The sequence below is a fragment of the Balaenoptera ricei genome, chromosome X (assembly GCF_028023285.1).
Source record: "Balaenoptera ricei isolate mBalRic1 chromosome X, mBalRic1.hap2, whole genome shotgun sequence".
Classification (NCBI taxonomy): Eukaryota; Metazoa; Chordata; class Mammalia; order Artiodactyla; family Balaenopteridae; genus Balaenoptera; species Balaenoptera ricei.
In genome coordinates this window covers 127,708,536-127,731,200 of record NC_082660.1, presented here as the reverse complement: position 1 = coordinate 127,731,200, position 22,665 = coordinate 127,708,536, and the positions used below count along the sequence as shown (strand labels likewise).

The following is a 22,665-nucleotide window of genomic DNA, read 5'->3' as shown; positions in this document are numbered from 1 at the left end:
TATCAGCTCTAGTAGTTTTTGTGTGGAGTCTTGAGGGTTTTCTCTATATAGTATCATGTCGTCTGCATATAATGACAATTTTACTTCTTCACTTCCAGTCTGGATACATTTTATTTCTTTTTCTTCTCTGATTGCTGTGGCTAGCACTTCCAATACTATGCTGAATAGAAGAGGTGAGAGTGGGCATCCTTGCCTTGTTCCAGATTTTAGCTGGAAGGCTTTCAGCTTTTCCCTGTTGAGTGTTATATTGGCTGTGGGTTTATCATAAACGAATGGCTTTTATTATGTTGAGATATGATCCCTTTATACCCACTTTGGTAAGAGTTTTTTTCATGAATGGATGTTGAATTTTTCAAATGCTTTTTCTGCATCTATTTAGATGATCATGTGGTATTTGTCTTTTCTTTTGTTGATGTGGTGTATCACATTGATTGATTTGTGTATGTTGAACCATCCTTGTGAACTTGGGATGAATCCCACTAGGTTGTGGTGTATGATCTTTTGTGTGTGTGTTGTTGGATTCAGTTTGTTAATATTTTGTTGATAATTTTTTCATCTATATTCATCAAAGATATTGACCTGTAATTTTCTTTTTTGGTGATGTCTTTGTCTGGTTTTGGTATCAGGGTGATTTGTTTTTTTTTTTTTTTACAGATTCTATTCCACTTCTAGTGATCAGTCTGTTCAAATTATCTGTTTCTTAGTAATTCAGTTTTGGTGGGCTGTATGTTTCTAGAAACTTGTCCATTTCTTTTAGGTTGTCAAATTTGTTGGCATATAATTGTTCACGGTATTCCCTTATGTTTTTTGTATTTCTGCGGTATCAGTTGTTATGTCTCCTTTTTCATTTCTTATTTTGTTTGTTTGGGTTCTCTCTCTTTTCTTCTTGGTGAGCCTGGCCAGAGGTTTGTCAATTTTGTTTACCTTTTCCAAGAACGAGCTCTTGGTTTTATTGTTTTTTTTCCTATTTTTTTAATACCTGTTTTATTTATTTCCTCTGTGATCTTTATTATTTCCTTCCTTCTGCTGACTTTAGGTTTTATTTATTCTTCTTTTTCTAATTTTTTAAAGTGGTTAGTTAAGTTGTCTATTTGAGATTTTTCTTGTTTTCTGAGGAAGGCCTGTGTTGCTATGAAATTCCCTCTCAGACCTGCTTTTGCTGCATCCCATAGATTTTGTATGGTTGTGTTTTCATTGTCATTTGTCTCAAGGTATTTTTTAATTCCTTTAATTCCTTCTTTGATTTCCTTGTTGACCCACAGTTTTTTAGTAGCATGTTGTTTAGGCTCCATGTAGTCGTCTTTTTCCTCATTTCTTTTCCCGTGTTTGATTTCTAGTTTCCTGTCCTTGTGGTCAGAGAAGATGCTTGAAATAATTTCTATACTCTTAAATTTTTGAGGTTTTGTTTTGTGCCCTAGCATGTGGTCAGTCCTAGAGAATGTTCCATGTGCACTTGACAAGAATGTTCATTCTGGTTTTTTTAATGTAATGTCCTGAAAATATCAATTAAGTTTAACTGTTCTATTGTATCATTTAGGATCTCTCTTGCCTTATGGATTTTCTGTATAGAAGATCTCTCCATTGCTGTGAGAAGGGTGTTAAATTCTCCTTCTCTTATTGTATTCCTGTTGATTTCTCCCTTTATGTCTGTTAGTAGTTGTTTTCTGTATTCAGGTGTTCCTATATTCGGTGCATATATGTTGACGAGTGTAAAATCCTCCTCATGTATTGATCCTTTCACCATTATATAGTGTCCCTCTTTATCTTTCTTTATGGCCTTTGTTTTAAAGTCTATTTTGTCTGACATGACTATGGAACCCCCACTTTCTTGTCATTTCCATTTGCATGAAATATCTTTCTCGATCCCCTCACTTTCAATCTATGTGTGTCCTTTACCCTGAAGTGGGTCTCTTGTAGGCAGTATATTATAGGCTCTTGTTTGTTTTGTTTTTTTTTAATCCAATCTGCCACTCTATGTCTTTTGACTGGAGCATTTAGTCCATTGACATTTAAGGTAAGTATTGATAGATAGATAGATAGATAGATAGATATATGAATTTATTCCTATTCTAAACCTTGTTTTCCAGTTGATTCTGTGCTTCTTCTCTGTTCCTTTCTTTGTCTTTTTGTAGTTTGATAATTTCCTTTTATTTTATGCTTGTGTTTTTTTCTTTTTGGTTTTAGTGAATCTATTGGATGTTTTTGATTTGTGGTTACCCTGTTTTTCGAGTCTAACCCCCTTCCTATATCTACTTGCTTTAGAGTGAGAGTCATATAGGCTCAAACACATTCTAATAAAAGAAAAAACTCTACATTTTCTTACTCTTCTCCCCAAGCTTTTATGATTTTGATGTCCTCTTTTGCATCTTCTTGTTTATCCTTTTGTTGTTCATTGTGGTTATCATCCTTTTCCCAAAAGTGTTTTGATTTTTAAAAATCTGTGTATGGGCTTATTTAAGTGGTTTATTTTCCAATTGTGATTTTCTCTTTCCTATAGATTCTTGCTTCTTTTCTGTGTAGAGAAGACCTTTTAATATTTCTTTTAGAATAGATTTAGGATTGCTATATTCTTTTAGATTTTGCTTGTCTGAGAGATCTTTCCTTCTATTCTATATGATTATCCTGATGGGTAGAGTATCCTAGGTTGCAGATTTTTCCCTTTTAGGATTTTGAATATATCTTGCCACTCCCTTCTGGCCTGCAACTTTTCTGTAGAGAAATCAACTTATAGCCTTATGGGGGTACCCTTGTAATTAAGTCTTTGTTTTTTTCTTGCTGCTTTTAGAATCCTCTCTTTATCTTTAAATTTTGCCATTTAATTATAATATGTCTTGGTGTAGGTCCTTTTGAGTTCATCTTGTTTGGAACCCTCTGTGCTTCCTGTACCTGGATTTCTGTTTCCTTCTTTAGTTTTGGGAAGTTTTCAGCCATAATATCTTGAAATACGTTTTCGATCCCCTTTTCTCTTTCGTTCCCATGTGGAATCCCTATTATGTGTAGATTGGCACGCTTTATGTGAGCCCATAGATCTCTGATATTGCTTTCATTTCTTTTTTCATTTGGCTTTCTGTCTGCTGTTCTGATTTTGTGATTTCCGTTCTTCTGTCTTCCAGATGACTTATTTGTTCCTCTGCATTATTCATTCTGCTATTCATTGCCTTTAGCTCAGCTTTCACCTCAGCAAATGAGTTTTCAAATTTTTCTTGGCTCCCCCTTATAGTTTCTAGCTCCTTTTGATAGTACTCTGCATTTCTGTCAATAGCCTTTCTTAATTCCTTTGGTATTTTCATTATCTCCTATTTGAAATCTGTATCTATTAAACTGAAGAGGTCTGTTGCATTGTTTGTTCTTTCAGGAAAATTCTCTTGGTCTTTTAACTGGGAGTGGTTCTGCTTCTTCATTTTACTTATATTTCTCTTACCCTATGAGTTTAGGGGAAACAGTTTTCTTCTGTGTTCTCGGAGGGCTATTTATATGTGGGAGCATCCCTGTGTAGCTGGTGTGGGTTTGATATTTATGTTGCGAGGGATGTTTTTAGCATGGATGCCTGCTGCCTCTTTCCTCAGCACGTGCTGGCCATTATCCCCTTGATACGGGGTGGGCAGATACGGCAGCTGGTGCCAGATCCTGGGGCTCTTGGCAGTGGTGGCTGCTCACGTGTGCCCCCGGAGCCTGCAGTGGTAGAGGAGGTGGCTCACAACTGCTCCTGGAGCTTCTGTAGGTGGTGTTCTGTCACCTGAGAGCACACGCAGGGGAAAAGGCTGCAAAGGTGGGTCCTTTCCCTCTCCTCGCACACCCCCCAGACAATGGTGCCTGGCCTCTAAGGTGAGCCCGGGTTTCCTCCAGGTACACGCTCAGCAGCGGTTGCAGCAGACTCCAGCCCCTTCAGACTGTTTCTGCACAGCCAACCCCAGTCATCTCCCCGGGTCTGATCTCCAAAGCCCAAGTTTTTGCACCCAGCTCCTGCCCACACTGGTGGATGCACATCTCAGGCAGGCAAGTGCAGGGTTGTGGCATTGACCATCTGTGCAGTTCTCTCTCTGTTCTGGCTGCCACAAACCAGTTGCTGTGCTCTGCTCCGAACCTCCAAGCTTCCCATTAGTCCCAGCCGATCTCCCCGCTGGTGAGGGGACTTCCCATGGTATAGGAACCTTTCCTCTTTCACAGGTCCCTCCCGGGGCACAGGTCCCGTCCTGATTCCTTTCTTTTCTTCTTTTGTCCTACCCATTTATGTGGAGATTTTCTTGAACTTTCAGAAGCTTGAGGTCTTCTGCCAGTGTTCAGTAGATATTCTGTGAGAGTCATTCCACAAGTAGATGTATTTTTGGTGTACTTGTGGGAGGAGTGACTTTCACATCCTACTACTCCACCATCTTGATCACTCTCTCCTGTCTTCACTTTCTTTCATCAGTGTCTTATACTTTTCCGAGTATATGTCTTTTACCTCCTTAGATAGGTTTATTCCTGGGTATTTCAGTGTTTTTTTACTGCAATCGTAAATGGGATTGTTTCCTTATTTCTTAATTCATACAATTTATTCTTTCCCAATCCAGAATTTTTTTGATTTTTAGAACACAGACCTTCAGGACCTGCAATTTTGCATCACTGGATGATGAGAGTATCTAGTGAGAGCAGCTCAGGCCCCACCCTTATGCAGCCACTGAGGTACTGGCAGCCAGTGAGCCACAGCTATTGGTCCAAAGAGTGGTGGAGTGACCAGGCCTGAACCAATCACAGCCGTCCTGTGATATTCAGCCAGAAAATTGAGGCTGAAAGTGTAGGATTCTCTGTCAGCTGGTCTTGTTACTTTACTTGTTTTTCATCTTGGTGATTTAAGGATATAAATCCAGAGCACATAGTGCCCCGTGTCTCTGGACAATTGCATCGAATAAGAAGATGATGGTCAGCAAATAAAGATTTTTCTTTTTCTTCTAGAATTTGAATGGTAATATTCAAGTGAATGTTAATATATTAATATTATCATTGTGTTTTTCTTGGCACAGTGCCTCTTGTATAATTTTTCTAAAAATATATTGCTGATTTTTGACAAAGTTGATGATTTTCTAATTGTTTCTTTTAAAAACATTGATTTCTAGCTTCATACTTTGTGAAGCAGGAACATATTGTGGGATTCAGTCCTTTGAAATGTTTTATAATTTGCTTTAAAGTTCAGTATTTTATCACCAGTGTTAAGAGTTTTATTTGAACATATATGATAGGTAAAAATAACAATTGATTTGGATGTAAAAACCTTGGAAGGATATCACCCTTAGCCAAACAATGAGACTAAAGCTGAATAAACTACAAAAATTTCATGGACTCATCAAAAGAGAGATAAGACTCTCACAGAAGAGACCCCACATGTAGAATTCTGCATTTGACAGAGAACCACTTGCTGTAGAGAAAGATGAGGGCAGGTCAGGAAACTAGAAAGAGCTTCATTGAGAATTGCATGCATGCCAGGGTCAGTTTTACTTCCAGAGCTCTCTTTGATAGCAATAGATCAGGAATTAGGACAAATAATCCTCCTTATCAAGATTTTAGCTTATTATTATTATGGAATATTTTTAAAAGCTTATACAGCATTTAGGAAAACTGAGTTAGCTGCGCAGTAAATCTAGAAAAGTTATCATATGATGAAACCAAATTTATATTTTAAAGCAGGACAAGAAAATTTCAAGACAAAATTCTCTCACTGTGTCCATCTGGGCCTCCACCTTCCCTCCCTAATGTGTAGTGTACATATGCATTTCACATTTACTAGATCTCCTTAAAGATGGGAATGTCTGCTCAACCATAAAAATTGTTTTGTTACCTTTCTTCTGACACTAGCAATGTAACTTCTTAAAAGCATGGCGTTCTTTCCCATCTCTGTAGGTGGTCATCATGACTGGCTGTGTGTTCTCTCTTGACTGATGGAGGAAACTGGAGGTCAATTCAAAGAAAAAGAATTGGAACATTATTAACTATCTTGAAATTCAACAATATACCTATAGAAAAACCAAATCTAAAAAAGTCAATGCACCAAGAAGAGAACACAACAGATGTTAAATTAAATAAATATTATCATGAGCATTAACACTCAAATGACTTGAGGTAGGAGAAGGAGTCATCTTACTTCTCTTAACCGCTGAACATCCTCCTCTTATTTTGATGCAAGGAGATGGAGACATGTCCCACTACCAAATCTGGATGCCTGTACTTAAATCACCATGGTGCAAAGCAAGTACTTGAACAGAGAAACAACAGGGAAGCTATCACACCTCCTTCCTACTCTATCTCGGGGTTGAGTATCACAGGAAGGCTGTTATTGGTTCAGGCCTGGTCACTCCACCACTCTTTGGACCAATAGCTGTGGCTCACGGGCTGCCAGTCCCTCCTCGGCTGCATCAGTGGAGGGTGGGGCCTGAGCTCCTCTCACTGGATACTCTCATCATCCAGTGATGCAAAATTGCAGGTCCTGAAGGTCTGAAGGTTCCTGCAAGGTCCTGAAGGTTCTAAAAATCAAAAAATTCTCGATTGGGAAACAATAAATTGTATGAATCTGAATGAATTCCAGTAGTAATTTCAGAAACCAGTGACTTAAAAAAGTGAATTGTTTCTTGGAAGTTTCAGGTAGCTATTTTGTAATATGTTTGAGTACTCATGTGTGCATTTAAATGACTTAATATTATGGGACATGTCGAAAAAGGTTGAAGAGGGACGTATTGGTGGGCTTATTTGCTTCCTCACTTTATCTCTGGCTATATCACACATAAAGTATCTCTAGTAAATTCCACAACATCCTCCCAGGGAATGAGAATTAAAATGCAAAATAAAATTAATACAAAAATAATTTAGACCTTAAGGAACTCTATAAAGGCTGACCTAGAACTAAAATGACTGTTCAGGTAAGTTATGAAATGCAGTATGGTTAAGGAATAGTCACAATTTTTGTTGGAACAAACTGCACTACAGACATATATTCAAGTAGATCTGATAATGTTTGATGTTTACTTCAACTTCAAAATGTTTTAGTGATGGGCAGTAGTATGGCACAGGTCGAAAAACTAGAGTCAATCTGACTCTTCAGTGCTACAGGTCTTTTCCTGACAAGTGAGTGGCTCTGAAAAGACCCTTTGGTTTGCGAGGCTCAGGTGGTTCTGAAGCAGCTCATTTGAGGATGGTGTACCTGATGACTGCCTTGGTGGCCTAGGACATGGCGTGCTTGCCAATCTCCCTGGGCAGCAGCAGGGGCACGGAGGTCTGGATCTCTCTGAAGGTGATGGTGGAGCGCTTGGTGGAGCTGGCCAGGGGTGCAGCCTCCTCGGCGATGGGCTCGAAGATGTCCAGGCCCTCGTGAAAACCTGCTTCAGCACCCTGGGGAAACAGGTGATGAAACTGTCTGGGCAGCAGCGGCGACAACGCCTTGGCGTCTTCTGCTTTGGGCTCTTTGGTTCGGCCTCTGTGGGCTCTTTGGTGCCCAGGCTTTCCTCAGAAGAAGTCTCACGGCAAGGCTCGGCCATGTCGGAGCCACCTTCCCCACAGCTCAGAGGGAAGGACAATGAGGCTGCTGAGGGCCAGTGGCCGGGTTTATAATCCCTGCGTTCTCTGATGTCACAGGCAACGTCCATATCTGACTGGACAAAATGCAAGGCAGGGAGGCCTGTCACTAAGGCACCCCGTGTCACGTGTCATTGGATGCCACCCTGCTTGGCCTCCCGTCAACCAATCCCAGTGGAAATCTGGTGACCTTTAAACTTTCCGTGACCTCCACTAGAAAAATCTTTGAACTATGCCCCATGGAGGAAAAGGTCATCCGTTCACTTCAGCTGATTTATGCCTACTATTTATGCATGAGAACTTTGAAAAGATGTCACCCAAGTCATCTACATTGAAGAAAAATCAGTTTGAGTTCCCTGAGAGAGTCTCTATAAGTCAAACCTTTGCCACCATCAAAATGACTCTGGCCACTTGGGGGCCATTTTTCTCAACACAGAATTTTCTCTTTCCATGGCTGAGCCACCGTGGCTTGAGCAGGAACTCTCTGACTTGGTCAGCAGAGTGCTCCTCAAAATCAGTCATAGGACATAACTGACCAGCCCTTACCTCCAATTCTTATCAAACTTACAGGGAATCAGAAAGAACAGTAAAACCACATTCTCCAAAGACAGGCCACAAACAGAAATCGGATACTTGTACATAAATACTAAAAATATTTAACATTTAGCAAATTTTAATTTTTTTAACATTACTTAGGTACCCCAAATACCACACATACTGGAATTGATGCAAAAATATGTGTTAGTTGAAAGAAATTATTTTTCTAATTCCCTAGAAACCTTCCGAGTGAGAAGAAACTAATCAGTAAAAGGGAAATATTTAAAAATTAGAAACACATTCCTTTCAAAAACCTACGTAACTCAAGCAAAGTATATCTTTAATGTATTTATGTAAAAATAAATTACAGACATTGAACCGAGAAGGACTTAGGAAGACTTGAAGAAATGGAGGTCTTCAATGAGCTAAGATCCTAATGGTCAGGTTTCCAAGTGTGTTTCCTGTGAGGGCTTCAAGGAGCGGCTAATTCTACTGCTAACAAAATAGTTCCAATCATGAAAGGATAAATGCTATTTTTTATTACTGGTAAATACAACATGATGATTAAACCATGGAAGAAAGTTTACAACAGGGAATTCTTCGGACCGTAATGATAGTGTTAACATGAACCCCAAAGCTACAGGAGGACACCTTCGTGATTACAAATTCTCAAGGAGACTTTTCCTGACCCCAAATCTAGGGCATGGTGTAGAATTCTTTTTTTCTGGCATCTTCCCTTTCCATTAGAAAAAGTCCAGTTTTTCATTAAGGGTGCAGCCATTCAAGCAACCACAATTATTAAAGATCTCAATGAAGTATTAATTTCTGTCACTTTTCACACAGAGGTGAGCATTTTCAATAATGTATATAAATAATTTTGTCAAGTTATTTTTCATGTCTTGAATGGAAAGTTCCCCCATTTTCTATTCCATTTATTGACCAAAACAGAAGTGTAACTGACCCTTTAAACTACTCTGCAACGTAAAAGACAACTAACACTCATACTGGTGCCATGGAGGTACCTCTCCAAGGCGTTGTCCAGCAGGATAGGCAGATTTTTACTTGTCGGCTCAGAACTCTCAAACAGCAAAGCAGAAGCTATGTGTCCTCTTAAAGATTAGCTCTGTAATGGGCATAATATCACTTCTTTCATACTCCATTGGTCAAAGCAATTATAGGCCTGCCAGAGTCAAGAGGAAGGGGAACAGACATGCTTAATCCATCCGAGAAATGTCTGGGAATGAGCAGCTTTCACAAATCTAACAAATAGTGCCACACAACACATGCTTTTTGAGATGCTGCTGGGTGCCACACACATGATATGTCCGTAGCACAAGGTCCTGGGTTCCTTGGGCCACAGTGTTGTTAAACTATGGAATACTTTCCCACTTGACTCACTCTTATCTGGGTGAACTCCTGCATGCAGTGAATCCCTATAATCCAGGGCAAACCTTTCCCTCTGGTGGCATGAAGTTTCTGACCATTGTAGACATACCATCCCCCTACTCCTGGGCCCCTGGACATAGAAATACAGGCACACAGATTGACAGAAAGGAGAATGTTTCGAGTGAGTACATGCTTCAAAGAACTCTACCAGAATCTGGTCTGGATATCAGATTTTAATTTGATTGCCTCATTCATGACCCTAACTCCAAGTAAGATTACATTTGAGGTACTGGGGTTTAGGACTTCAATATAAGAATTTCAGGGGACGCAATTCAAAGTATATGTGATATGAAACCTGAGCTGTAGATTGGCACATGTGCTGACTCTTCCATCATATTGATTATTTAGTTTCCCATTAAGAGAAAAAAGGTGACTTCATTCATCCTCTTTTCACTCCGACTATTCATTGCTTAGTTTAATTTTTTTATTTTTAGCTTCTTACTTCTGTGAAGGGAGAAGATACTCAGTGATTTCAACCCTTAGGAATTGTTTATGACTTTCTTTAAACTCCATTATTAGTTCAATATTTTAAAGGACTGTATTTGTACTTTTAAAATAATTTGTAAGTTCTTCTGTGAAGAATATCACTTTGAGCCAAACAAAGAGGCAAAAGCTGGATAATCTGCAAAAACCAAAACTTTCCTTGATGACTAATAAGAACCTGCAGTATAAACAAACAAACAAACAAAACAACGAATACTAAACTTTCATTGGGTTACTTGTATGGAAATATGTTAATATAAATGTTTCAGACATTACATGAAATTTCTAAAAACCTTATATGTTCTGGTATAATGTTATAGGTCATAATCCTAGTTATTACTTTAAAATGTATATCTCAGAAATAACTAATTTTCTTGTCAACTGCATTATTATGAACTTTCATCAAATCTTTAACCGTGGTCATTTTTAAGTCTTTTGTCATTTACAGACAGTTCTGGGTGTACTCTGATGCTTTTGCAAATATGTTCCTATAAAAGGGTTTCATCTTCAAGAAATTCATGGAAAAGACTCTGACAAGTACAGGTTTCTGGTAACTGGCTGTACTGCTGAACTGAATGAATAAGCATTTTCAGAACTCTAATGAAAAACTGATGAACTCATAAAAGTGCTAACAAAAGATCAAGATGAAAAAAAAATTAATTACATGGGACTGAGTGAACTGATGAGGATGAGTATAATTTTTGTGACTTTCTGTTTGAATTAAAAAAAAAAAATCCCACAAGGACTCAGAGGCAAAGAATATACAAATCAGTTTTCACTGCAAAGTAAAGCAGCTGTTACAGTGGAGGATTACTGGACTGAATGTCAATATTATGACATAGTATGAGTGTGTTTCATGTTTGGTAATTGCAATCATTGTTGCTTTTGTTGTGGTCAGCCATGTACAATGCTTGGTGTCAGTCTATTTATCTCTTGTAAAAATAAAATACAGTGTGTGTGTGTGAAAAAAAAAAACAAAAAAAAACTTTCCTTGAACCCATCAGAAGAGGGACAGGAACCTCCAGGAGAGACAAATCTATGTAGCTTTAGCAGAACTGTATGAACTCAAGAGAAAGGTTGTGGGCAGGGCAAGAAACTAGAAATTGTTTTCCTAAGTAGTGCAGCACGAAGGGAGGAAACGCCTGATCCAGGACTGGGTACAAATTTCTTTGTTTGTTTTTCAGCCCATTGTGGAAGATCTCTGATGAGCCATTATACTTCCAGAGTTCTCCTTGGGAAATTAGAGTAAGGATTTAGGATAATTGGACCCCCTTCATGAGGGTCATTAGTTAAAATTATTCGGGAATATTAGAAAAATCTCATTAAAGAACTTGAAAAAAGAAGAATTTTCTTTCCAAGGTGATCAGGAAAATTGTCAGGAGATCAACTACAAGTAAATCCCTCTGAACAGTGCCTTGAGATCGTCATACACATAGGGGACAAAACTTTGGGAGCCAAAGCCTCTTTTGAAACCACGCTCATTTCAAAGATAGAACTGTAAACCAGTTGGAATGCACAGCGTAAGTCATTTTATTTCCATCATGCTCACTACCGCTGCTTCAAAATCCTAGTGTTTGTCCGTATGACATACAAATGTTTTGCCAATCTTGATCTTGCATACTAGTCTCATACATATTGTATTATGTGAGAAGTTATTTTAAGAAAATGAATCTGTTGGGACATTTTTATAGCTCTTTGGGTGTTTTGCACCTAAAATTTCAGAAATAGAATAGAAGGATTAGTGAAATGCCATTTAAAATATACCATATAGACAGTGAAGACTGGGAGTACAAAGGTGAATGACAGATATGAAATCTAGGATAGAGAGAGGAAAAATGGGTTTTGATGTTGAAGACTGGAAGATAAAATGAGTACATCTGATCATTCACTTCAGAAGGTGACTGAAGAAAAGGGGCAATTATGATCTAACGGTATGGTTAACAGTAAAGATTGAAGTAAGGTCCAAACTTCCAATTTTAATTAAATAATTCGCAGACATGTAATATACAGCATGGTGGCTATAGTTAAATACTGTATTGTATATTTGAACGTTGCTAAGAAAGTAGACCTTAAAAGTTCTTATCACAAGAAAAAAAATGTGTAACTGTGTGTGGTGGTGGCTGTTAACTAGAATTATTGGGGTGATCATTTCATAGTATATACATATATCGAATCATTATGAAACTAATGTTTTATGTCCATTATATCTCAATAAAAAAGACTAATTGAGGGAAACAGGTTTACTACTTCAATAAGAAATTATAAGCAACCCTGGAAAATAGTATTAATATAGCAAACATATCCCAATCAAACTTATTCAACATTATCTTTGTTACAGAAGTCATTGAAAACGTAAGAGAAAAGCCAAAAATGGTACAGAAATATCAAAATCAAAAAGTTCAAGAAAAAAACCTATTCCCCGTTCCCTAATATCTGGAGATGCTACTCTAAGTCATTCAGATGAATCTGATTCTATTCCTTCCAAGTTTGTAATGTATTCTTTGTGAAAATGCAAACATTCATTATATGAACAAAAGATTCAAGAAATTTTACATAACCAATGAGATATAGCTGGATAGAGGATTGGTGAACTAGAAGACAGATAAAATAATAGAAATAATATAGAATACTTCACAGAAAGTAAAAGAAAAAAAAAAGGATAAAGGTGAGGCAAAGAGACTCAAGGAATGGAGTAAGTAGGTGATAAGTATCACATAGGCATTCCAGAAGCATAAAACTGGGTGAATATTGGAAAAATACTATTCAAAGGAAAATGGCTGGTAATTCCCAGAGTTAGGGGAAGCCATAAGTTCCTCCATGCAGGAAGCAGACCTGACAAATCATAGTAAACCTTCAAGGTAACCCTAGAGATCAAAATAGCAGACAAAAAGACGCAGTGCCTAAAAAAGGAATACCAAATAGTGTGACTGCAGACCTCTTTGTCTTAATAAATTGAAGCCAAAAGCAAGTGCTGAGAGAAAGTAACTGTCATCCTAGAGTTGCATATCTAGCCAAGGGATCATTTAATAGTGAAGCTATGCTACACATGAAGATGGACCTCCCCAAACCACACTCAAATGTAGACTTGCTCCACCGGCTGCTGAGAGTACAGTCAGGTGCTAGTCCTCAGCCATTGACCCTTTCGGATATTTCCTCAGCTTCAGAGAGCTAATTTGCCCAAAGTTAGGGACTTCCTGAGACGGTCACATCCAATGTCTGAACAAGGGGAGGGTATAAATATATGTCTCATCCCATCCTCAGATGGTAATCCTGATTAACATTCCCACATAATTAACCCCATCTCAGTGCTGGCTTCCTTCTAGAGCTTAACTGAGAAATAAAGACTTTTGAGAAAAATGAAATCTTATCGTGTTTACATCAACTGACACCATGTTAAAGGAACTTCTAAAGAATGTAATTTAGGAAGATGGAAAAAGATCACAGCAGATGATCTGAGATGCAGGTAGGAATGTTAATAGAATAAATTAGCAAGTAGAGGTAAATGTAAAACAATGACTGTACACAAAAGTTGCAATAATGATTACAGTTCCTTTGAAGAATCAAGTAAACAAGACATAGCTAAATACTGCAGTTATGCAACACTTGGATGATAAGAGTGTCCAATGAGAGCAGCTCACGTCCTGTTCACTGGTTCGGCCAGTGATGGACTGGAAGCTTGTGAGCCACAGCCTTTGGCCCAGTGTGGGAAAGTGGCCAGGGAAAAACAAATAAAAGCATTCTTGGGAGGTTCAGACTTGGAGATTGTGGAGGAAACTGGAGGGGTTCCTTCCCTGTTGTTTGCTTGCTAGCTTGTTTTTAATCACTGTAAGTTAATGATTTGAATTCAGAGATTGTACTGTATGTGTCTCTTGTCCCTTGTATACAAGTAAGGGAAGGATTTGACTACTAACACATCAAGTGGGATTTTTGTATTTTCATTGGTAAATGGGATTCTTTAGAAATAAGGAACGGCAAGCTTCCTTCACTGGTTTTATCACCATATTACATTTTCTGGTAATAAAGATGAGCTTTCCGCTTTCATAATTGGAAACATTTCATGAGCAGTAGAAATAGCAGTTCTTTAAAAGTGCAAATGGACACAGCTTTGGAATCTTGACCATTTCAGGTGAAACCACATTGATGAACCACCCCCCCCCCCTTTTTCAATTCTTCTTAAGTCATTTTTTGATTCCAATTCTGCAATTTATTGGTAAGGAAACACATTAAAGAAATGCCTTTGTCTGTATTGTCATGTATTCTTGCAAGAAATACGCTTTTATTTTAAAGAACTTCCCATTTATTCCTTCCATTCTTCCTATGGTGTTTTCTTAGAGAATTAATCATTGTTTTCAATCAACAACTCTTACGTTTGTTCACAAATTCAAGCATGTGGGGTATTTTGAGGACCTAAGGAATGTTAAAGAAAATTTTATATTTGAGAAATGTTTAAGTATTTTTACTAATTTTAAAAGTATTCCCATTTCTGTTTGTGTTCCAACTTTGGACAATGTGGCTTTGAGATTTCAATGTTTTCTAATTCACTGGGGGTTTTGATCATAATTGGAGGCAGTGGATGGTCAATTATGTCCCATGATTTCGAGGAGCACTCTGCAGACCATGTCAGAGACTTCCGGCTCAAGCCACGGAGGCTCAGCCATGGAAAGACAAGATACTATGTGGGAGTAAAATGGCCCGCCAAGTGGCTAAAGTCATTCTGATGGCGGCGACGACTTGAGTTAGGGAGGTCAGACTCGCTCAGGAAGCTCAAACTGATTTTTCTTCAGTGTAGGTGACTTGGGTGACATCTTTTCAGAGTTCTCATGCATAAATAGTAGGCATAAATCAGCTGAGGTGAACTTTGCCTACGTGGGGCATAGTTCAAAGATTTTCTGGTAGAGGTCACGGAAAGTTTAAAGTCACCAGATTTCCACTGTGATTGGCTGACTGGAGGCCAAGCAGGGGGCCATCCAATCACAGGTGACATGGGGTCCCTTAGTGACAGACCTCCCTGCTTTGCATTTTATCCAATCAGATGTGAGCATTGCCCGTGACGTCATAGAAGGCAGGGAGTAGAAACCGGGCCATGGGACCTCGACGGCCGCACTGTCCTTCCCTCTGAGCTGCGGGGAAGACGATTCCGACATGCTTGAGCCTTCGTCTGAGACGTCTGAAGAAAGCCCGGGCACCAAGGAAGCCGAGCCGAAGAACCCGCAGCGCCGCTGCAGCCGCCGTCGCCGCTGCAGCCGCCGCCGCCGCCGCTGCAGCCGCCGTTGCCACTGCAGCCGCCGCCGCCGCTGCAGCCGCCGCCGCCTCTCTGACGGCTTCGACAGCTTTGCCACCTATTTCGGAAGGGTGCTGCAGCGGGTCCAGGAGGGCCTGAGCCTCTCGCAGGAGGCCGTGAACGTCATGGATTCGTTCGTGAAGGACATCTTTGAGCGAATCGCCGACGAGGCGGCGCGCCTGGTCCGCTCCAGCAAGCGCTCCACCCTCACCTCCAGAGACATGCAGACCTCCGTGCGCCTGCTGCTGCCTGGGAAGAGGGGCAAGCACGCCATAACCAGCGCCACCAAGGCACTACTTCGGTACATCACCGGCAAATGAGCTGCCTCCGGACCACCTGAGCATCGCAGACCAAAGGATCTTTTCAGAGCCACCTCAGTTTTCTTAATAAGAACTGTATTCTAACAAACTTTGATCGACTTTATTTTTTAAAGTGTGTCATCCTGCTAATTTTTCAACATCTTTTTTACAAAGAACTAAATATTATCAACTACATTTTAATATATCTATGGTCTAATTTGCTCAAAATGAAATAGTGAGTTTTGTTCAATAATGTCGCATTATACCACTTTACTAAAGAGTGAGTTCTTTTATTTTTCTAGGTCAACCTTTCACAGGGTCTGTAAGATAAAGTTATTTACCTTTTTCACTCTCATTTTCTCATGAATGTATGGCAAAATTTTCCAGAGATTCATTATGCACCGTAATGACAACAAATTAAGTGCAGGAACATGTATAAGAATTCAACAGACATATTAGAAGAGATATTAAGGAGGTTTTCTTTTTCTTTTTTTTAATTGAAGTATAGTTGATTTACAACGTTGTATTAGTTTCTGGTGTACAGCAAAGTGATTCAGTTATACATATATATAACCTTTTTCATATTCTTTTTCATTACAGGTTATTACAAGATATTGAATATAGTTCCCTGTGCTATATTGTAGGACCTTGTTGTTTATCTGTTCTATATATAGTAGTTTGTGTCTGCTAATCCCGAACTCTTAATTTACTCCTCCCCCCTCCTTTCCCCTTTGGTAACCATAAGTGTGTTTTCTATGTTTGTGAGTCTGTTTGTTTTGTAAATAAGTTCATTTGTATCATATTTTAGATACCACATGTAAGTGATATCATATGGTATTTGTCTTTCTTTGACTTACTTCACTTAGTATGATGATCTCTAGGTCCATCCATGTTGCTGTAAATGGCATTATTTTATTCTTTTTCATGGCTGAGTAGTATTCCATTGTATATATTCCACATCTTTATCCATTCGTGTCAATGGACATTTAGGTTGCTTCCATGTCTTGGCTATTGTAAATAGTGCTGCTATGAACATTGGGGTGCATGTATCTTTTCACATTAGAGTTTTCTCCAGTTATATGCCAAGGAGTGGGATTGCTGGATCACATGGTAACTTTATTTTTATTTTTTTAAGGAACTTCCATACTGTTTTCCATAGTGCACCAATTTACATTCCCACCAACAGTGTAGGAGGGTTCCCTTTTCTCCACACCCTTTCCAGCATTTATTATTTGTAGACTTTTTGATAATAGCCATTCTGACTAGTGTGAGGTGATACCTCATTGTAGTTTTTGAAACCGTGCACCTCAGGTTGGGACTTGAACCTAATCTCACCTCAGATGAGACTCGAACCCACCTGACTTGCACCTCAGATGGGACTTGAACCCACAATCTCTGGCTTAGGAAGGTACTCAAATCCACAATCTCCCAGGTAAAACTGCACACCTGGTCTCAGGACTTAATGAAGTTCAGGTTCTTTATGTCTCACTGCAGAAGGAATTCAGTGAGAGGAAAAGTGATAGGTAAGAAGTAGATTTATTGAGAGAGATACACACTCCACAGACAGAGTGTGGGCCATCTCAAATGGTGAGAACGGGCCCCCACATATGGAGTGGTTAGTTTTTTATGGGCTGGGTAATTTCATAGGCTAATAAGTAGGAGGATCATTCCAACTATTTTGGAGAAGGGGTGGGGATTCCAGGACTTGGGCCACTGCCCACTTTTTGGCCTTTTATGGCCTGGGAACTGTCATGGTGCAGGTGGCTGTGTCATTTGGCGTATGCTAATATATTACAATGAGCATATAATGAGGCTTGGGCCTAGCCTAGTAGGTTCTAACTGGGCCTATCTTGGGCCTAGCCTAGTAGGTTCTAACTGAGACAGGATCTTAGTTCCCGGACCAGAGATTGAACCCACGCCCTTGGCAGTGGAAGCATGGAGTCCTAACCACTGGACTGCCAGGGAATTCCCCACACTGTTTGGATTATTGTAGCTTTGTAGTAAGCTTTGAAATCAGGGAGTAGGGCCTAGCCTAGTAGGTTCTAACTGAGACAGGAAGGAAGGAGGCAGGGCACAACCATTAAAAGAATGACAGCCATTGGGAAGAACAGGATACCAAAAACAAGCGGTTAGAACCTACCTGGAAATTGTTCATGACAAGAGGTCCATATTCCCCTATAACATTTTCCCTATTATAATCATACCCAGTCACAGTTCCTGATCATTTGATGTTCTTAAAAGATACCATTATTATTCACCAAGGGCATAACATCTTCCCTTAATGAACTATAACTCTGAAGGAACATAGTTCACATTTATTTAAATTTTTAGCTGTATCCACTGAACTTGATTTTATTTTTTGCATTTTTAGATCATAAACCATATGGAGTTAATTATCGTTCCTGAATTAATTTTAGTGGAAGGGAGAGTTAGACAAATGTGTTTTAAGTATATAATGAATATTATTTTTATTCTCCTCAGTACCCTCACTGTCTATCAGAATATCTCCCATATATATTGTTTCATAATGGGTTATAAATATAAATAATTTATGTGTGGTTTAAAATGCCTCACAGCCAGACAAAGTGAAAGTCTCTTTTCTAGTCAATATTCCTGCATCCCACTCCCCAAAGGTAACCACTGCTATTGTTTGATTTGTATTTGGCATGCATTTTTCTGTGCATATTGAAATACACATACGTAAATAGATACAATGGTTTACACATTAACTGATTTGTTTGTTAGATATGGAATTGGAATCAGAATAACACTGATCTGCTACTTATGTTCTTCATTTAACAAGATGTGTGCTTTTTAAATTGTTTTCATTAAGGTATGATTTAGAGAAAATAAAATTCACTCCTTTCAGTGTCCAGTTCTATGTCTTGAAAAGTACATACACTTGTATATGTACACTTGTATACAGTTGTATAACCACACCACAATCAGGATATACGAGTTCCATTATGCCAAAAAATTCTCCTGTGCCTTTTTGTAGTCAACCCATTCTCCCCACCTCAACCCTGACAACGACCTGTTTGTTTTCTGACTCCCAAATTTTGATAGCTGTAGGTTTTCACTTTTATTTTCATTTTAATTCTGTTCTATGTATTTTTAATTGAAGTATAGTTGATTTCTGTTCTACGTATTTTTGATTTCCCTTGAGACTTCCTCTTTGACCCATGAATTAACTTGATATGTGTTGCTCAGTTTCCAAGTTCTCAGAGATTTTCCTGTTATCTTTCTATTATTAATTTCTAGAATTTTATTCCATTATTGTCAGATAACACATTCTGTTTGGTTTCAATTTCTTTAAGCTGTTAAGGTTTGTTTTATGACTCAGGATATAGTCTATCTTGCTGAATGTTCCATGTGCATTTGAAAAGAGTGTGTATTCTGCTGTTTTTGGGTGGACTGTTCTATAAATGTCAGTTAGATCTAGTTGGTTGATGGTGGTGTTCAGTTCATCTATAACCTTGCTAATTTTTTGTCTACTAATTCTATTACTGAGAGAGGAGTATTGAAGACCCAAATTATAATTGTGGATTTGTCTATTCCCCTTTCAGTTCTGTCAGTTTTGCCTCTTGTATTTTAAGACTCCGTTGTTAGATATAATACCTATTTAAAATTGTTGTATCTTCCGGGTGAATTGACTGACTCTATTTATCCCTGGTAACTGTGTTTGCTTTCAAGTCGACATTGTCTGATAATGTAAAGAATCTATAGATTCTCCTGCTTTCTTCTGATCAGTGTTTGCGTGGTGTATTTTTATTCGTTGTTTTACTCTTAAGCTACCTATATCATTATATTTGAAGGGAGTTTCTTGTAGACAACATCTAGTTGGGCCATTTTTGGTTTTTGTTGTTTTATAAATCCATTCTGACGATCTAAGTCATTTAGTTATGTATTTAGACCATTGACAATTAATTATTGATATGTTTCTATTTAGATCTACCACTTTATTTTGCATGTTTTGTTTGTCCTCTCTGTTTTTCATTACCCTGTTTCCCCTTTCTTTGGCTTATCTGAATGCCTTTTAGTATTTCATTTTAATTTTCTATTCTGAATTTGAATATATCTCTTTGTATAATATTTTTGTGGTTGCTCTGTGGATTACAAACTCCCTACTTAACTTTCCACAGTCTATTCAGAATCAATACTCAGAATCATTATGTTACCACTTCAGTTGATATGTAGAAACCTCACCTTAATAGATCCCCTTACCCTCCCCCCTTTACATTACATTTGCCTTACGTATTATAACTACACTGAAATCTACATAGATACCTACTATAGCTACTTTATTGAAAACTCCATCTGTTAATGTTATATTTTGCTGTGATTTTCCACTATTTACCATGATTTTGGAAACCCATTCAGCTGCATCTTCATATTCACTTTCTCCCTAGATCTCCATGAATTCTAAATTGCTGGAAATGTAAATTGGTACAGCCACTATGAAAAACAGTACAGAGGTTCCTTAAAAAACTAAAAATAGAGTTGCCATATGATCTAGCAACCCCACTCTCTGAGCATATATCCAGAGAAAACTCTAATTCAAGATACATGCACCCCACTGTTCATAACAACATTCCTTACAATAGCCAAGACATGGAAACAATCTAAATGTCCATCGACAGATGAGTGGATAAAGAAGAGGTGGTATGTATATACAATGGAATACTACTCAGCCACAAAAAAGAATGAAATAATGCCATTTGCAGCAACATGGATGGACCTAGAGATTATCATACTACGTGAAGTCAGAAAGAGAAAGACAAATGCCATATGATATCACTTACATGTGGAATCTGAAATATGATACAAATGAACTCATTTACAAAACAGAAACAGACTCACAGATATAGAAAACAAACTTATGGTAACCAAAGGGGAAGTGGGGGAGGGAGTGATAAATTAGGAGTTTGGGATTAACGTATACACACTACCATATGTAAAATAAACAACAAGAACCTACTGTATAGCACAGGGAACTATATTCAATATCCTGTAATAAACTATAATGGAAAAGAACATGAAAAAGAATATATGTATATATATCTATAACTGAATCACTTTGCTGTACGCCAGAAATTAATACAACATTGGAAATCAACTATACTTCAGTAAAAAAAAAAAAGTAATATAGGTCATTATTAATAAATTAAGCAATACCTTGGACAGCATTGAATGCCAGTGTCCAGAGAAATTAGAGCATTTAGAGCCCTGGTGGCTTCAGGATACAACGGGAAAAGCTTTAGAGTAATTTCAAGCTCACGTACTGAGCAGGTATCCGTAGCAGTTCCCCTGATTTACTTCACCTCTCCTGACTTCTTACCCTTATCTAAATTATAGGATTAAATAGGGACTTCCCTGGTGGTGCAGTGGTTAGGAATCCGCCTGATAGTGCAGTGGACATGGGTTCGAGCCCTGGCCCAGGAAGATCCCACATGCCTTGGAGCAGCTAAGCCCATGAGCCACAACTACTGAGCCTGCACTCTAGAGCCCATGAGCCACAACTACTGAGCCTGCATGCCACAACTACTGAAGCCCACATGCTTAGAGCCAGTGCTCCACAATAAGAGAAGCCACTGCAATGAGAAGCCTACACACCACAACAAAGAGTAGCCCCCACTCTCTGCAACTAGAGAAAGCCCACGCGCAGCAACGAAGACCCAATACAGCCAAAAATTAAATAAATAAATACATAAATAAATAAATTAAAAGAAATGTTTAAATTATAGGATTAAATAGGTAACTGAGTAAGTGTTAAGAGTAAAGGAGATACAATTTAGAGTACCATTTGTTTACATTCATTTCCTACCCTCCATATCATCTTTTTCAGAGGAGACGTCTGTTCTGACTGATCCCTTTCTACCCACCATCCTAGAAAGTAGTCATTCACATAATCCCCATACTTAATTCTCATCATCATCAATCATCATCACCAGCACCAACATATGCATAAGAGGTCACTGTGTAAATGAAGCGTTTGTCAGTCTTCTTTCATTATCACCCTCCAGGAGCCCTTTCAGACATTTTTTGCCTAATTACCCCCAACCCCACTCCCCAGCGGAATGTGAAATTGTTAATACTCCAGATGTAGTTTATCTGTTTATGTACGGTGGTCCTCTGGAAGCTCACAGACCGCTGTAATATCTATGAAAACCCTAACCTCAAGAACCAATCTTTGACCTCTTGGGGGTGATGTCATCTGTTGAGAATGCATGGTATACTGCGATTAGGGCAAAAGCTGGACTCCCATTCCTGCCCCATGCACCCCTCGATCCACACGAGAACACCTGTCATGATTAGATGCCCAGCCTCGATAGACCATCCACGGAGCCACCCTCATCCCTCTCTGGGAGAATTCTCACCTTCCTCTCTGTGTCCTCAGATGCCCTTTCCTCCCTAGCAGGTACAAGCAGCCTAATCATTTCCATAAGTTTTCACAAAGGACAGAAGAAACACTGGCTTCAGACGGCTTCTGCTTCCAGCCTGGTCACAAACTTCCCACGCGGCAGGGGGAAGGAACACCAGGCTTGGCTTCCTGCTGCTGGGAGGGTTAACACAGGGAGAACAGAGGTTAACCACCTCAGCAGTACATGTCCTGATACCTTTGCTAAAGATCTGCCACGAGCGACTAAAGGGGACCAGGCTGCCAGGTCCCACCCCTGGCTCTGGCTGTTGGCGTGGGGAACAACCTCTTTGCCATTTGTCTCTGTGCTCAAGAGCACTTGCTTTGTAGTCACACACATCCATGAAGAGAGGATAGTGATACATCACTAGTGGGGCTGTTGTGAGATGAAATCCAGTCACTAACATGAAGAACCTAGATCTGGGCCCCTCTAAACAACCTGCTTCATAAAGAGTAGCCCTTTCCTCCGTCAATCAGAGAGCTCATGTGGTCCTCACCCGCCCCATCAGTTGGGGCCCCTTAACCAGATTGCAGGTCGGAATCACCTTGGGGATCTTTTTCTAAACCCTCCTATGAATTTCCCTTGTTGGTGGAAAGAGGGCTTCTGTATCAAAAGCCATTCAAGTTATTCAGCCATGATAATATGGGCCTTAAAATAC

General features: G+C 39.0%; 2 protein-coding genes across 2 annotated transcripts; one reads left to right on the top strand and one right to left on the bottom strand.

Moving 5' to 3' along the window:
* Positions 1-7,191: 7,191 nt before the first annotated feature.
* Positions 7,192-15,152, bottom strand: LOC132357208 (uncharacterized). The gene is made up of 2 exons (XM_059910483.1): positions 15,099-15,152; positions 7,192-7,467 (listed from the first exon to the last, which is right to left on the bottom strand). The coding sequence occupies exons 1-2, from the start codon at positions 15,150-15,152 to the stop codon at positions 7,192-7,194; spliced, it is 330 nt and encodes a 109-aa protein (XP_059766466.1).
* Positions 15,151-15,609, top strand: LOC132357207 (late histone H2B.L4-like). Its single transcript, XM_059910482.1, has one exon. It carries the CDS (start codon positions 15,151-15,153, stop codon positions 15,607-15,609), a length of 459 nt encoding a protein of 152 aa, XP_059766465.1.
* The last annotated feature ends 7,056 nt before the right edge of the window (positions 15,610-22,665 follow it).